The 14,453-nt window shown below is 43.7% G+C and overlaps 1 protein-coding gene across 1 annotated transcript in view; it reads left to right on the forward strand.

The window, feature by feature from the left end:
• Positions 1 to 594: 594 nt before the first annotated feature.
• Ctf4 (Chromosome transmission fidelity 4) overlaps positions 595 to 14,453 on the forward strand; it is a 36,685-nt gene continuing 22,826 nt past the window's right edge. The window contains exons 1-12 of the mRNA XM_050180622.3: positions 595 to 1,115; positions 1,176 to 1,287; positions 1,350 to 1,501; positions 3,177 to 3,285; positions 5,305 to 5,405; positions 7,079 to 7,127; positions 8,865 to 8,954; positions 9,216 to 9,322; positions 11,434 to 11,509; positions 12,764 to 12,835; positions 13,693 to 13,735; positions 14,101 to 14,288. Coding sequence (XP_050036579.1) covers positions 1,039 to 1,115; positions 1,176 to 1,287; positions 1,350 to 1,501; positions 3,177 to 3,285; positions 5,305 to 5,405; positions 7,079 to 7,127; positions 8,865 to 8,954; positions 9,216 to 9,322; positions 11,434 to 11,509; positions 12,764 to 12,835; positions 13,693 to 13,735; positions 14,101 to 14,288 — 1,176 coding nt within the window. The 5' untranslated portion in view covers positions 595 to 1,038. The remainder of the gene's footprint in view (positions 1,116 to 1,175; positions 1,288 to 1,349; positions 1,502 to 3,176; positions 3,286 to 5,304; positions 5,406 to 7,078; positions 7,128 to 8,864; positions 8,955 to 9,215; positions 9,323 to 11,433; positions 11,510 to 12,763; positions 12,836 to 13,692; positions 13,736 to 14,100; positions 14,289 to 14,453) is intronic.

Raw genomic sequence — 14,453 nt, forward strand, 5'->3', positions numbered from 1 at the left:
GACCGGCCGCGCCACGGTAGAGCGCGCAAAACTGGGAACCATGACCTGACACGGCCTTCACACACTTATCGCGCGCCGCTCCGATGACGACATCGTATCAGGCTACCGAATCTACATGCAGAATTAGCTGAATTAGATAGTCGCGCTCTGGGTAGGCAGTGTTTCTTTCGTCCAAAAGCAACAGTATTCACTAAAAGGAAAAGAACAGAAAAGGATACTGAATACTCTCTTCTCCCAAGACTCCAACATGTAGAGGGACGTGTGGAGATCGTACATGAAGTAATACCACTTGATCTTCTTGTACAAGCGATTTAAAAACGACTTCATCACAAAGCGATGCGTACCACGGCGTCAGTAACCACCGTTGAACAAAAGTACAAGATTCAAAGACTCAAGAAGTACCGCTACGCTGAACGCTGCTCTGGGCTACGCTCGTTTGACCAAGTTCATGTCACTCATACGTGTGTGTGCGCTCATATGCCACACTATAGCCACACGATTTCCGCATGCTTGGCTCACATTGGCTTGTGGTAGTCTCGCGACGATAAGGTAGTGTCAAAAGATGGCAACCAAACTTAGCCATCTGCTTTCGGCGCCGGCAATAGACAAAATCATAGCCTTAGAGATCTAAATTTACAATTTTTACAGTAATCGTTTTTTTTTATCTTGCTCAAGTTATGCTGCAAGCTCAAATTTCATTATTCATATTGGTCAGTATAACATTAAAAATTTCTTCCATTACTTGTCAAGAGAAAAAAAAGGAGGTTAGGTTGCCTTCTCATTTCTTAGCACACGAGCAAATCTCTAAGGCTATGCTTTTGCAGACTGCATGTGGCATGTACCAAAAGTAATCGCTGATCCGAAGCAAACGTTAGGATTTTTACGTCACATCCACTTCCGATTGTGTGGCTGGTTTGGCGCGCAATCTGTATGGCAATGTGAGCCGCGCTCATGCAGATGTTGCTTCGACATTGAGTGCTGAATTAATTTACAATACGTTCCGAGAGTACGCATTGTGGTGCGCAGATCAAAGCAGGTATGCCTCCTGTGGTAAAGCCGACCAGGTTTGCGCATGCCGAGGGGCACACCGATGTTTGCTACGACCCAACCGGCAGGTAAACGTCAGGAAACCGGCGTATGCTCGAAAGACACTTTATAGCGTTACGTTGCTGCAGGTATTTGGTGACATGCGGTTCAGATGGCGAAGTCAGGACGTGGGAGGGCTTCCAAGACGACGAACCCAAGTCTTACTCCGTCGGAGAGTCGGCGCTAGCTGTCGCCTGTGGTGTAAGTAGCGCTTTCTTTACTTGGCCGCTGACGTCGTCTCATTATTTTGTTACATTCGGCAGGGCGACACGTTTTTCGTCGCCATCGACAGCTACTGCGTGAAAGCGTTCGAGGTTTCTACCGGGCAGGAGACCAGCGTAGCCGCTAGCTTTCCGTCTGACGTCTACGCAGTTGCCTGCAGTAAGGACGGAAAGACGCTCGTCGCCGGTTCCGGGTAATGCCCCTCACTTTCGGTTCTGCAACTGCCAGTGACTCTTTGAGGACTTGGGTCATTCCAGTCCCGCTCCTAACCGTGCATGCGCACCATGTTATTATGTGGAAACAAACACGCTTTCCCAGAGAGTATCTGGATATGTCATCCCGAGGACAGAATCCTTAGTAAGGCCACAGATGACTTTCCCCAATATGTTTGCAGTACACATCTGAAATGAAATGCGCAGTTTGCTGTAATAAGTATGTGTGCGTTGCCAGTATATTTTGCGAAGAGCTTTGTGGAATGCTAGTTGCTTGTCTAGAGCACAACGCAGTCTGCGCAATCTTTTTTTTTTCCTCCATATCGCTTTTGCTTATTCAGTAACACAGACATCACGTCCAAAATATGCACAACTTTCGAGGAGGCATGAAATGCTACTTTTGCCTTATACAATCTACCACATGCACACACCTGGAGCTGAAGTTGCAAACACTAAAATATTTTGTTATTTGGCATGATTTGTTAATTAATTGGCTCTAGCTACACAAATACTGTATTCAAAATTCATGTTCTTTTGGCACTACAAATCATGAAATAGTTGTGACGAGTTGTGACGAATAGTTGTGATGGAATAGTTGTGACGAAAATGCAACGAGATGGCATTGCCCTCAGAAGAACTTTCGAGAGTGGTTTGACGATGTGTGCCTCCTCTCAGCTGGCTGAGAAAACATCCTCATGCAAATGTTTTGTTCTTGATGTACCCAAGATGTATTTGGGACGTTCGCATGAAAATGAAGGCATTCTCAGGATGCTCTGTGCCGTTAGCAATCTGACTAAATGGCTGAATACAGTGGTTCATGAGATTGGTCTCACTTTTCACGCGTTTGGTTGTGACTGTCAATGCTTTAAAGGAGGCTACCTAAATGCACGCAACAGTGGAATAACAGTTCGGGGGGATGAGCGCTAAAAAGATGCGCACATGGAAAAGGGGACAATGTGTGCATCTAACTTATGGCGCTAATTAATTGCCAACAGTTATGCAAGACCAACTAACCTAATTATAACAATTCACCCTCCTTAACTCTTTAAGTGCCATGCCAAAATCTACTTAGCTGGCCACCGATACACACTCCTAGCCATGGCCGAAATAATTCGGGAATATAAAACATCTGTAGACTGGTTGGACCATCTACTTAGAAGTTGGGTAAAATAAAATTTCATGGCAGGTTTTGTTTCTGCATGACGGGCAGCACGACAACGCTTATATACTGTCAGTGTTTCTCGCATCTTGTTTTCCGACATGACGGATGAGCACAAAAAGCCTGCACATTGTTTCTTTTTTTGATGATGCATAAATTCAAGAACATGAATTTCGATTCAGAGGGTTTTGTTGTTGTTTACAAGATCTCTTCAAGGGACAATGACAGCAACAAGTCGGCCATGTTGCATGGAGAACATGAATTATTGTAATTAAAATAATTAGCACAGGTCTTAATTTTTGTTTGAGTATTTAGATAAAACTGTAAGATCTTCAACAACATATTGACAATGAACAGCATTTGGATTTAAAGCCGGCTAATATGTTACGTGGACCGAAATAGAATTTGTTGCTCAGTGTTAAGACAGCAGAATGTTTATTTGCAGTTTGTCTCTGGTACTGGTCACAAGAGCATCTTTGTTGTGCCATTTGTTGCAGGGACTTCACGTTAAAGGTGGTGGACGTTTTATCTGGAACCAGCCAGTTGCTGACGGGTCACACTGCACCTGTGCTTTGTTGCTGTTTAGACCCCCGTGCGGAATTTATCGTGAGTGGTTGTACACCTTGAGTACTGGTCGTCTTGAACCCGAAGTGAAAAATGAGTTGGCAGGATGCCATAGTTAGCTGCAATTTCTTTTACGGAAGCTCTGCGAGATATGAAAGAGAACACACAAACAATGCAAGAGCAGATGATAACAACTTGTCAACGATTGAGTATAGATCAGGGAAAGGAGAGAAAAGTAAAACAAAGGTATAAAACAAAGGAAAATCTTCCACAGATACATACTAAATCTAATATGGTCACTCATGTCCAGGAATTATTTTTTAGAATTAAGGTAAATTTATTGACCACGTTTGTGCATACAGTTGCACGTAGCTGGTAGGGATAGGAATGAAAGGTGCATATGAGTGTACTTATGCTGCATAATTTATGATTGAGACTGTGTAATCTCATGTTTGATATACAGCACTGGAGTTTTTTGTCTGTCATCCCTTTCCCCTTAATAAAGAGCGGAATAAAATTTATTTCGTTTATTTATATAATTTACAGCAGCTTGTCTTAGCCCTACATCTCAGGTTCACAGTGGTGGCTTGAAAAAATGACAAAAGTATGTGTATTTTTCAGAATGCAGGTAATGAAAAAAAGAACACAAATATTAAGGCAAGTAACAAAACCAGCATGTTCAGTGAAGCGTACTTGGAAAACAGCTTTTATGTAATATGTGCAATCTTTCCGCAGTAGGCCTGACTTTACTAACATTCTCCGCAAACAATAACTTAAGATTTAAAATTAGTAGTTTGTGCATACTCATACAGAATGTACTGGTTTTCATAGTGCAGAGATGAGAGGGACCGTGCTTTGGAATAGCTGCGCCATGCGTATATGTGGCATTTTTCACAATTCCAAAAGATTGAGATGATTTCAGATCTAAATTGACTCCTGATTCTAAATGTTGGCGGCATTGCTTGTGCAAGGCTGCATGCCTTTGTATAAATATGAACATCGGCCGATAAAATACTGAATACATTTGATAAATATACATTGACTGTTCTTGTTAAACTACTTGCTTGTTCTTCAAGTTTCGCACGGAGGTGACATTTAATGATGCAGTTTTATACCCCAGTAGGATGTGCTTGTTACCTGTTGCATTCAGAATAAACCAAAGATTCAGAATTTATGCGATTACCTTCCATAACCAAACAAAACGAAGCTGAGGTGGCTAAATTGTACTGGTTTGTAGTGCTGTCAGTCAGAGAACACAAAAAAATGCAGTCTACATGAAGTGCTACTTTCAACTCATTTATTTTAGGCTTGTATGCCTTACGTTTTCTGCTTTGTGTGTGTGCGTGCATGCATGTGCGTGTGCACGCGCGCAATAGCTGAACCCCTGTGAAAACAGCACCTCCAAATTTGGATCCCAATACTTAGGGGGAAGAAAGAAATAAAAAGATTATTTATGTATGGCCCCCTCTTCGAAGCATTGTTATCTGTGCAGCATGTTATCTAAGTGTGGCATCTGAAATACAGTGCTTATATGAATATCCTATAGCACGTTGGGCTTCTGTCCTTTCATAGGTCATATTTTAGTCAGTCAGAGAGGATGGAAGCTCGTCGACATCATGAAACTTGTGTACCAGTCGCTTTTGCCTTGTCCTGTCGCACATTGCTTCTGTGCATAGACGATTGTACTACATAAATGACTTTTTGTAAGTGGCATCTGCCATCTGGGTGCCACTGTGAGACTTTCAATATTATGCATAAAAACACTTCACTTCATACGTACTGTAAACATTTTTGGCCAGCTTTCATTCCATTTGCGCCACCAGAAATGTACATGGGTGTCATTGGTTGCGACATTTTGTTTGTGTACTGCGTCAGAACCCTGGCAGTTTCCTTTAGTTGCTCAACCTTATGTGCGGTGCAGCAGGTGTGCATACATTCAAGGACAGCATCACTATTGAACAGCATGCGGTATTTGTTCTGTGCAACATTGTAAACACGAAGATGTGTTGTTGTTTTTGTAGTTGCTTGCATTTCTGCTCTTGTACTGTGGCCCTTGTGCAGGCTTCTTCAAGCTGCGATGGCACTGCTAGAGTCTGGAAGCTGTCGGACCAGAGCTGTGTCAGGACGTGGCATGCAATCCTGCCAAAGAGCAATGATTTTAGGTATGCGTTGTTTATAGCAGGGCTCAACTGGGGGTTCTACTGTGCTGCCACCTTCTCCAGAGTTTGATACATTCCAACTTTATATAACATAATTGCAGTGAAGCAAATCTGCAATGCCTTTTTGCCAATATCGGCTTTTACCAAACATAAGGTTATGACAAGTAATAGATATAGGGAAGGTATTTTCATCTGAGATACGACTTCATTATAATGAAGTTCGACTGTACTAGGAGTAGCATGCGTAACTTCTTCATTTGACAACATGCACAAAGAGAGTGCGATGCTACTTGTGTTTGTTTATTCCAGGCAGTAGCGACAAAATAAAATAATGTGAAATGATTTGGTATGTATGAGGCACCCTCTGCTAGTGAAAAGTGATGCCGTCTTGCTGCATGTGCTTTTTTTTTGTCTGTGACTGCTTTCGCTGAATTATTGCTTGTTTTACTGGATTATTCCTCGTGTGACATGTGCATGCTGTATTGGAAACATTACGAACATTATCGTTGATGGCAAAATGAGCCCATTGCTAGCAGATACTATGCTATAGCACTTTCTCAAACCAATACCGGCATCACTGCCTGCTCTGGAATGTGTGAAGATGCATGCATCTACAGCGACTGATCTCGAGCAGTGCGTTTATTCAGTGATCACCGGCAGTGCTTGCTCCTATCATTCACGATTGAAGGCGAATTTGCTTCTCAGTAATCCTTTTAGGAAGTGTTTCAGCTCATGTGTCGTCATTACTCCATGGAAAAGAAAATCTAGGATGTTGGTGCACCAAATAATAGTGAACACTGCCATTTTTGGGAGGGTCACTATCGTGGTTGACCGGAAGCTTGGCACGTGTCTGCCACAGCTGCTGATGGGTGTCCCTTCCTGTGTTGGAGTGCCATGTGCTGATCACTAACTTACACATCTGCTCTCAATGCAAAACAGAAATTGAGGAAGTGTTCATGCTAATAAGTTGAATTTGTAGAAAAACATATATAGGTGTGAAATATATACCAATGGTTGTTTGTAATTTTCGGGTGAAGGGACTGAGAGGGCAAAAGGACTTTATAGAACTTCCTAGAGGTTTTCAGTCTGACATACTGAATTAAGTTTGCTGGGTTAGGAGCAAAATGGTAGTCTACTATACTGTAGTAGTCCACTTAAGAGGGATAGCCCACTTGTCACCCTTTCAGGCATTTCTAACAGCATTCCGAATTTCCAGCACCCATAACTGCATTTCATGAATTATATAATGCCTCAATATGCACAAAAAGTAGTAGTACGATGGACAGGACTTGTTTCTTTAATTTAAACTTGTGGAAAAATTCCTTCTTCATAAAACTGGAAAGAAAGTGCTCTTATTTGTATGCATACTAAGAAAATAATGCCAGAAGTTTTCAGAGAGCACGGGCAGTGCAGGTTCCACCACCATGTGTACCAAAGAGGCCTTCAGGAGTGTTAGCGGGCATCTTCAAGTTTGCTATTATTTGCTTAGCACAAGAGCTTACTAGAAGTGCCACCAAAATGCAATTTATGACCTGTCTGCCAACCGTGAGATAGTGGTACAAATGCTATTGGCATGCAGCAGCCTCATTCCACCTCACTCGAAGCGTGTGTTGAGATCCCCATATGTTAATGCTACTTCTTGGTTAAAACTAAATAGAATTCCTTTATGTGTGCAGGGTCTCCAAGGTGCTTGGCCGTCTGGCTTGGTCCCCATCAGGAGACAAGGTGGCGCTTCCTGTTATTGACATGTTCACATGCAGTGGTTAACCCTCTAAAGGGAAACTAAAGGCAAAGATGAGGTCAACGTGGACTGTTAAAATACCAGTCCAGAAACCTTGCAGTGCTTGTTTCGTACCAAGAAAAGCTTTCTTCATGTTCCTTCTCTTTGTGTTGTCTGTTTCCCGTCACGCGCAATAAGTGTCACTCCTTAATAATGAACCATTTAGGCCTGCAAGATGTTCTGCTATACTATAGTTCAGCAATAGGTTTGTTGCCTGCGGGCAATACCAGGCAGAACACTGAAAGCGAGCTTTGCCCTTCGTCACCTGTGACGTCTTGTGAAACTCATACAGGCAGTTCTCGTTAGATATGAAACCGATGCGTACATAACATTTCCGCAACATTCACTGTATCATATTGCTGCAGCTAGAAATAGTGTCATTTTTTTTTTTCCTTTGAGTGCGACTTAAAAAAAAGGAGAGTCAGGCACCACCGGACTCCGTCTTTGTGCTCTGCTCCTGCTCTGATCCAACAAATGATGCCTGCTGCCTATTAATCACTGTTGGCTGAAGACATTTAGCCAAAAACTTTGTACTCAACATGAAACTCAGCTGGAAATATTTTTATTATTATTATTATTATTGTTCTTATTATTACTGGTAGGCGACACTCATCCATAAGGGTTTAAGGTGCTGGGGTGCTGCGTGGATGTCTTCTAACCTAAGGAAGCTTCGTCAAGCACTTGTGTAGGCTTTATTCATGTAGCCAAGAGTGCTCTTGCAGTGGGGATTCGTCATGTCTGACCGCACACCGTTGTTGGCCAAGGGCAATTGTAAATAGTGAACTGTGGATGCAAGCGGTTGCGCTGTCTTTCTAGGGGCAGTGTTCTTTAGGCCAGTGTAGAGCAAAACATTGTAGGCCCAGTTTTTTATTTTGAGGCATTTGAGAACTTAGTAGGCCTTAGGTCCAGTTAGGCCATTACACCCTTTGCCACTGTCCGCTGTATCTCGATGCTGAATGCTTCTGGAACATATTTGGTATTGGCAATTAATTTTGCTGTCGTGCGATTGTAATGTGACCATGAATGTAATCCAAGAAATGATGTGACGACTTGGAATGTGCAGAAAATGATGTAGCCATTAGAATGCAAACTGACCCACATGTAGTGCAGGTGTAGAATGCTTAAGGGCAGCTTGCAAAGCACTGCAGCAGGGTTTTCAGTTGAGATAGTTTGGTCAGACATGCTGATTCCTTTAGCGTGGTATGAATTATGAGATGAAAAGTGCGATGTAGATGAGAGGTATCCAATTACAATACTGTCTTATGTACTTGAACAGCAACCAGCTCCGAAAAAAACATGCATTCAAACGCATGCATTCAAATGTAGATTTAAAACCTTTCAAAAAAGTTAATCTAAGATATATATTGACGGTCTTCAGCATTACCCCTGGCTATGAACTCATTTACATCAGCAGCAGTGGGCTGTCAATGAAGTGCAGCTTTGAAAGAAATATTGAGCCACAAACAGGAGTGGTAGTGTTCCAACTCCATCCTCAATCGGAGGACCTCAGCTGTAACCTCCGAGCTAAACTTTCATGTCAGGAGTTGTGATTCCGACTCATGTCTTTTTTCCTGTCACACATGGGCTGTTATTTCTCTCGGCATCCCAAAGTTCTGGCATTGTACTTTCACCGAGACTGCTCGTCACAGTTTGGTAACTAGTGCGTGCCTCGCCTTGTGCAGTTGGCTCTGCCTGTGTGGTCAGAGGTGCGGCTGGTTCCGCGAGGTTCCTGGGACCAGGTGGAGATGCTTATGCACGATTCGATTCAGGAGGTGAGCATGGGCTGCCCCCACCCTTTACTTTTGAGGTGATTGAACATGTGTGCACACAACTCCCGGTGGTGCCACCTTGTTCTCCATCGTTCTCAACCCACTTAGTATGCAGTGATGCCAACTTGTCTGCATTTGCAACTCAATGCAGATTAAGTGCTGCTTCACAGTTGCAGTGAAATAATAATGCATGAAACACAACATAAATGATGGAACGGGAGACAACATAATAATGTACTTTCACAATACGTCATAATCCTGCAGGCCCTGTCGATTGTGGCATTCAGTGGCTGTGGCAAATTGCTGGCAGCTGCCACCCGTGGAGGACAGCTGCTGGTGTGGGAATTGAGCACGCGCCAGCTGATGCACACGTGAGAAACTCTTGTTTGCTTCTTTCCCCCTTACTTTACATGAGTGCAAAATAGTCTCTCGTTCGAGGCTTCAGGCTGTTTTGCTTCTTTCCCCCTTACCTTACATGAGTGCAAAATAGTCTCTCCTTCGAGGCTTCAGGCTGTAGTAGCTCTATCACCACCTGTTACCTTGGTTTGGGAATCGACAGACGTTTACGAAGGAACGTGCCCCAAGTGCTCGGCTCCTGTGGCAACATCAGTTCCTCAACATTTGCTTTGGCTGTGCCTTGAATGTGGTATCTGGGCGATCGGACTTGAGATCTTAAGAAATACTGGACTGAAGCCTGGCATACCTGAGAACTTCACCTGTTGGGTGATGGATAGTAAGTCTGCAGAGACATTGCTTCAGTTCTTGCCTGATGCAGAGTTACACCCCAGTAAGATGAGCAAATTTAGTGACACCTTGGGCAAGTGCACTTTGCTGTACAAAGTGTCGCTTTGGAGGCACGCTGCTAGACAAGGAAGGAAACTGTCGTTTGGCTTTGATGGCAATGTCAATGGGCAGACTGGTATGCATGTAATGTACTTGTTATTTTAGGCAATGCTATAAAAACTGGAAAAATATTTGAGATAAGCATAACCACGGAAATAGACGGCTGCACCGGTGTTCTTGCGTAGCTGCCAGCGCTCGACATTGCGCCTGAGGCTGCGCCTGCTGTTGGTCGGTTCTCTATAGTCAGATTTGCCGCAGTACAGCCGTGTTACACAGTGAGGCTTGTAGAGTGTATTGTGGTGAAGCATATAATTTGTGCAGCGAAGCATACTAAAAGTGGAAAGGGGGCACTTCCATGGGGTCATTGCTGGTGCTTACTGTATACCCATACTGCATTGCCTCTTCATACATTTGGACAACACCAACTGCCAGATGAAAACTTCTGTGTCTGCAACATGGTTTCCAAACTGCAAATTCAACCACATAGCAAGCATGTAAATGTTTTTTGACCCCTGCTCTAAAGTAGATGTGTACCACCAAGATGCTTCAATTGCAAAGTGGGTTAAAAAAAATCTGGCTTTAAAAGAAGCAAGGAAAGTTTAAACATCAAGGAACCTAGAGATGTCCTCAACAATGAAAGCTCTTGAAGAGGCCCATTCTACATCAGCACTGTGTACAGACTTCGATAAGCTCATCAACCAGCAGAAATCTTTGCTGCCACAAGCACAGGTTGAAAGATATGTGCACGATTAAACTTTTGGCTGAAAAGGAGATCCGTGTGAGCATGGTATTCAGAGCTACAGACCATTGGCTTGGCTTGCAAAGCGATACCTGCCGACACCTGATACTAGTGCGTCCAGTGAGTGCCTCTTTCCAGTGTCATTTCAGGGTGTCACTGCTCCACAAACATGTCAAGCAGCTATCATTCTGTCATGACAGTATTAAATAACTGCACTTGTAACACTGTCAAGCAAAAGTGTTGTACTACGGAATTTTGTTGACCACGAGGCATAATTGTTGCAACTGCATTAACATGATACATATTGTCACGATCCAATAGAAGACAGCATTGCATCCAAGGCATATAAGGAAACATGGCAGTTTTGATTGCAGATGATTACTTACGGCACGGCGAGGATTTTGAACATTTGCAATCTCAAAAATAAAGTAGTTTCCACATGCATACCTGCCAAGTAAGCCGATTTTTTTACGAATGTTGCATCAATGTTTAAGAACACTTAATTCTGCTCGTGAAAACATTTCCACTCCTGATCTTCGAACCTTCTGTTGGAAGAATTTTGATAGTGAAGTACAAGAGGATACTTGCTTCGGGCAAGTTCCTATGCACGAGTTTCCCAAGCAGGTGACACTGACAACAGCAAAGTTACTGTAGAAATCGCCATGGTCTAAAAAGAATGCGTTGCTTGTTAGTATTTTATGTTACAAGTTTTCTGCTGCTTGTGTGCTGCATATAAAGGTAAATCATTGTTGATAGAGTGTGCGCATTCGCAAAAAAAGCATGCGTGCTTGAAGGGTCTCTGTTATTGTGAGGCTAAACTGTGTCTGGCCCTATGGCCTGTTTGAGGGAAGCTCTCTTCACTGTCGGCACACCAATGATCAGGTGGTGATTCTAACGCAGGGTATCCTGTGGTGAGGACGTCTGCAGCCTGAGCTGGAACCCCCGTGAGAAAGAGCTTGTTTACTGCAATGCCCAGGTGAACCTCTGATTCCTCCTCCAAACGGTGGCGTGCTTTGCAAAATCATGAAGCCATACACAGCTGCTGTCGGATCTAATCCACATGATGATGAAACGTCTATAGCAGCTTAACTTCAACGAACAATGGCTTTAAGGAGCAAACATTCTGTGCTTTGGAAGGAAGACACATTTACACTAGTAAACTTAAGGCACTCCAACCAGAAGTGATTAATGTTTTGACACAGCCAAAGCAGAGGGAACAGGCTCTGCCCTTTCTGTTCTTGTTGCTCTGTGTATTGAGCAACAATAACAGAAATGATATTAGGATATTGAGCCATGTTATCCTAACAAGTGCAATACTGCATCCCTCTAAGCCAGGGGTTAGCTTTTTTGGCAGTGACCACCTTTGGCTTTCCTCACCAATCTTCCTAACATTCTTGGCTTTCCTCTTGAACCTCAAATGCTCATGACAAAGGCATTACCATGAAATACTGAGCAAGCACCTTCGTTAGAGATAAGATCTGAAATACAGTCGACTTCCAGTAATTTGACCCTGATGGGACTGACAAAATTGGTCGAATGATCCGGTGAGGTGAGTTAAACAAGATGGAGAAAAAAAGCCAGAGCACACCGCTGATTCATTTGACCGTATTTGTCCAATCCTAACACGCCCCCATATCTAACTCGTGCCTACTTTCTATGTGTCCAAAGTAGAAAACTAATGTAGAACTGACATTAAAGCTCCTGAACAATGTATAAACCTAATGCACACGCTATTTTTTTAGCAAGAAAATTGGGCAAGAGTCCAATGGTGGCCAGTGTCCTAAGGTCAGTTTTAGGCTCTGATTTCTTAGAGGAAAAAAAAAGGCCACGTTAGAATCGGGTAAATACCATAATCAGACATTGTGAGCTACCATTAATGTTTAAGAATCTCCCTAGAGCAGGCCAAACATGGGTGATTTTGTTGGGAAATTTTGACTTGTGTTAAGTCATTCACTGTCCCCCGAGTTCCACTGAGACATGCCAACACTAAAGGGGTCACTATTAGGGCCACCATAGGGGCCACATTGGTGCATGCTGACTGGTCAAGTTCGAATTATCCAGCGAAGGCCAATTTTAGGATCGAAGCAATGAATGTTTAGGCCCATTGAAATGCATAAGCACCGGCCAGGATCTTCGGTGTACAGCGAACGAACCGAAAAATTGAATTAACTGGAGTCAAGTCAACGGAAGTCTACTGTGCTAACATCAGTGTCCTGTGTTTGCCTTGCAGGGCCAGTTAGGCCTCGTCGAGGGCATCGAGGGTGGCAGCAGCAAGGAGCAGGTGCCACCTCCGGTGGCCAAGGTGAGCTGGCAATATGTGCAGGGGCTGTATTTATTTTTTTCTCTGTTCAGTGTACAGGAAGTCTTCCGTGGCAGAGAAGACTCATTGACAATTACTCAAGCAGCTGTATGCCAGATATGCTTGGGCAACAATGCAAATGCAGGACTCAACACAAAGTAACACATGACAAGGACGATGCCTGTCCTCGTAGTGTATTTTTTTCCCTGTGTTGGTGTTGTTACCCATGCACCATGGCGATTTGCCAACTAGCCCAATCTGTCGGGCTTCTAACCGGTAAGGAGTTTCGCTGCTGTGTTGTTTAACATTTTGCTTGTCCTTATCAGCCTTGGGGTGAGCATTAGGGATGCAGAAAGTAGGTGCAGTGTGTGTGTGTGTGTCATTTAGTGCAACTTTAGAGGAGAGCTGTTTCAACTCGGTATCGTTTTTCAAGTGTGCTTGAGTGGTTTCACTATGAGGAACCACAGCATGGAAGACATTCTGGTGAAATGAAGAATAACTACTACTGGAAAATAGATTGTCAAAGCATACAGCTGTAAACTTGCACCCTTGTGGCAAACTGCTCTATGCATTTTGCTCTGCCTGCGGCTCTTACTAATTGAATGTTGTGTGAGGAAGAAGATCGGCACACTGAAAAGCACCGTTGCCATCGTGTGGCTCGCACCCAGTTCACTCTCTGGCTGCACCCTACCTGCTGGTGCTGTCTTTGTCGCTGCTGCTCTGCGACCCAAATAAACGCCTTTTGCAATTGCCAGAACAATGTTGAGTGAGCTTTTAATTCTCCTTGGGAAAACTCTGCCTTGAGTCCATAAGCGCATGCTGTCATGTGAGCAGAGCTGACAGTGTTTGTCTCCTTCCAGGCGCTGCCGGAAGAAAGAGCAGATGGCGAGGATGATGGCATAGGTGAGTGCCACATAAACCTGCAAGCCTAGCTGTTCTGTTACAGTGATGAGTATGCTTACATATTGTTTTCTTTTAATTTGCTAGTCTTCCTGTGGCAGTCTGGGCACAACAACATGGCTGTTGTGCTAAGCTTTGAAGTTTTTCACCTTATAAGACATTTTGCAAAATCCACTAATGGAAAGGTTGACCTTCTGTCAGGATCACTATAAAAAAAAAAATGTTACTAGACAGGACTAAACAAGGAGCACACTGGCATGGCTCCTCCATGTTCTGCTTGGTCTGGTAGTGTTTGTTTTTAATGTAGTGGCGAATCGACTAGACCGTCAGTCAATCCTTTCTGACAAGCTCGGTGCTTTTGTTACCAGACCTGGGCCAGATCAAGGCAACCTACGAGCCACTCATCTTTGGAGACTCTGATGCTGAAGAAGAGGACACAGCTGTGGTGCCAAGTGCAGGGCACACTGCGCCCGTGCAGCCAGAGTACCGCCCCCGTCTGGTGCAGGAAGCCTTCCAGCCTGGCTCCACACCCATCCACCTCCAGCACCGCTTCATGGTAAGGGTTGTTTCGGTGGTTCTCCGTCCTGGTGGAAAGAAGAGAAACTGGTAGGGAGTGTCATGTGGCAGTCATGAAGTCTTGTCATAAAAAGTAAGGAGTAATTACGGAAAAAGCAATCAAGCACATGAGGGTAAACTGTTTTCTGTGTCATTAAGTGCATCT

The sequence above is a fragment of the Dermacentor andersoni genome, chromosome 7 (assembly GCF_023375885.2).
Source record: "Dermacentor andersoni chromosome 7, qqDerAnde1_hic_scaffold, whole genome shotgun sequence".
Lineage (NCBI taxonomy): Eukaryota > Metazoa > Arthropoda > Arachnida > Ixodida > Ixodidae > Dermacentor > Dermacentor andersoni.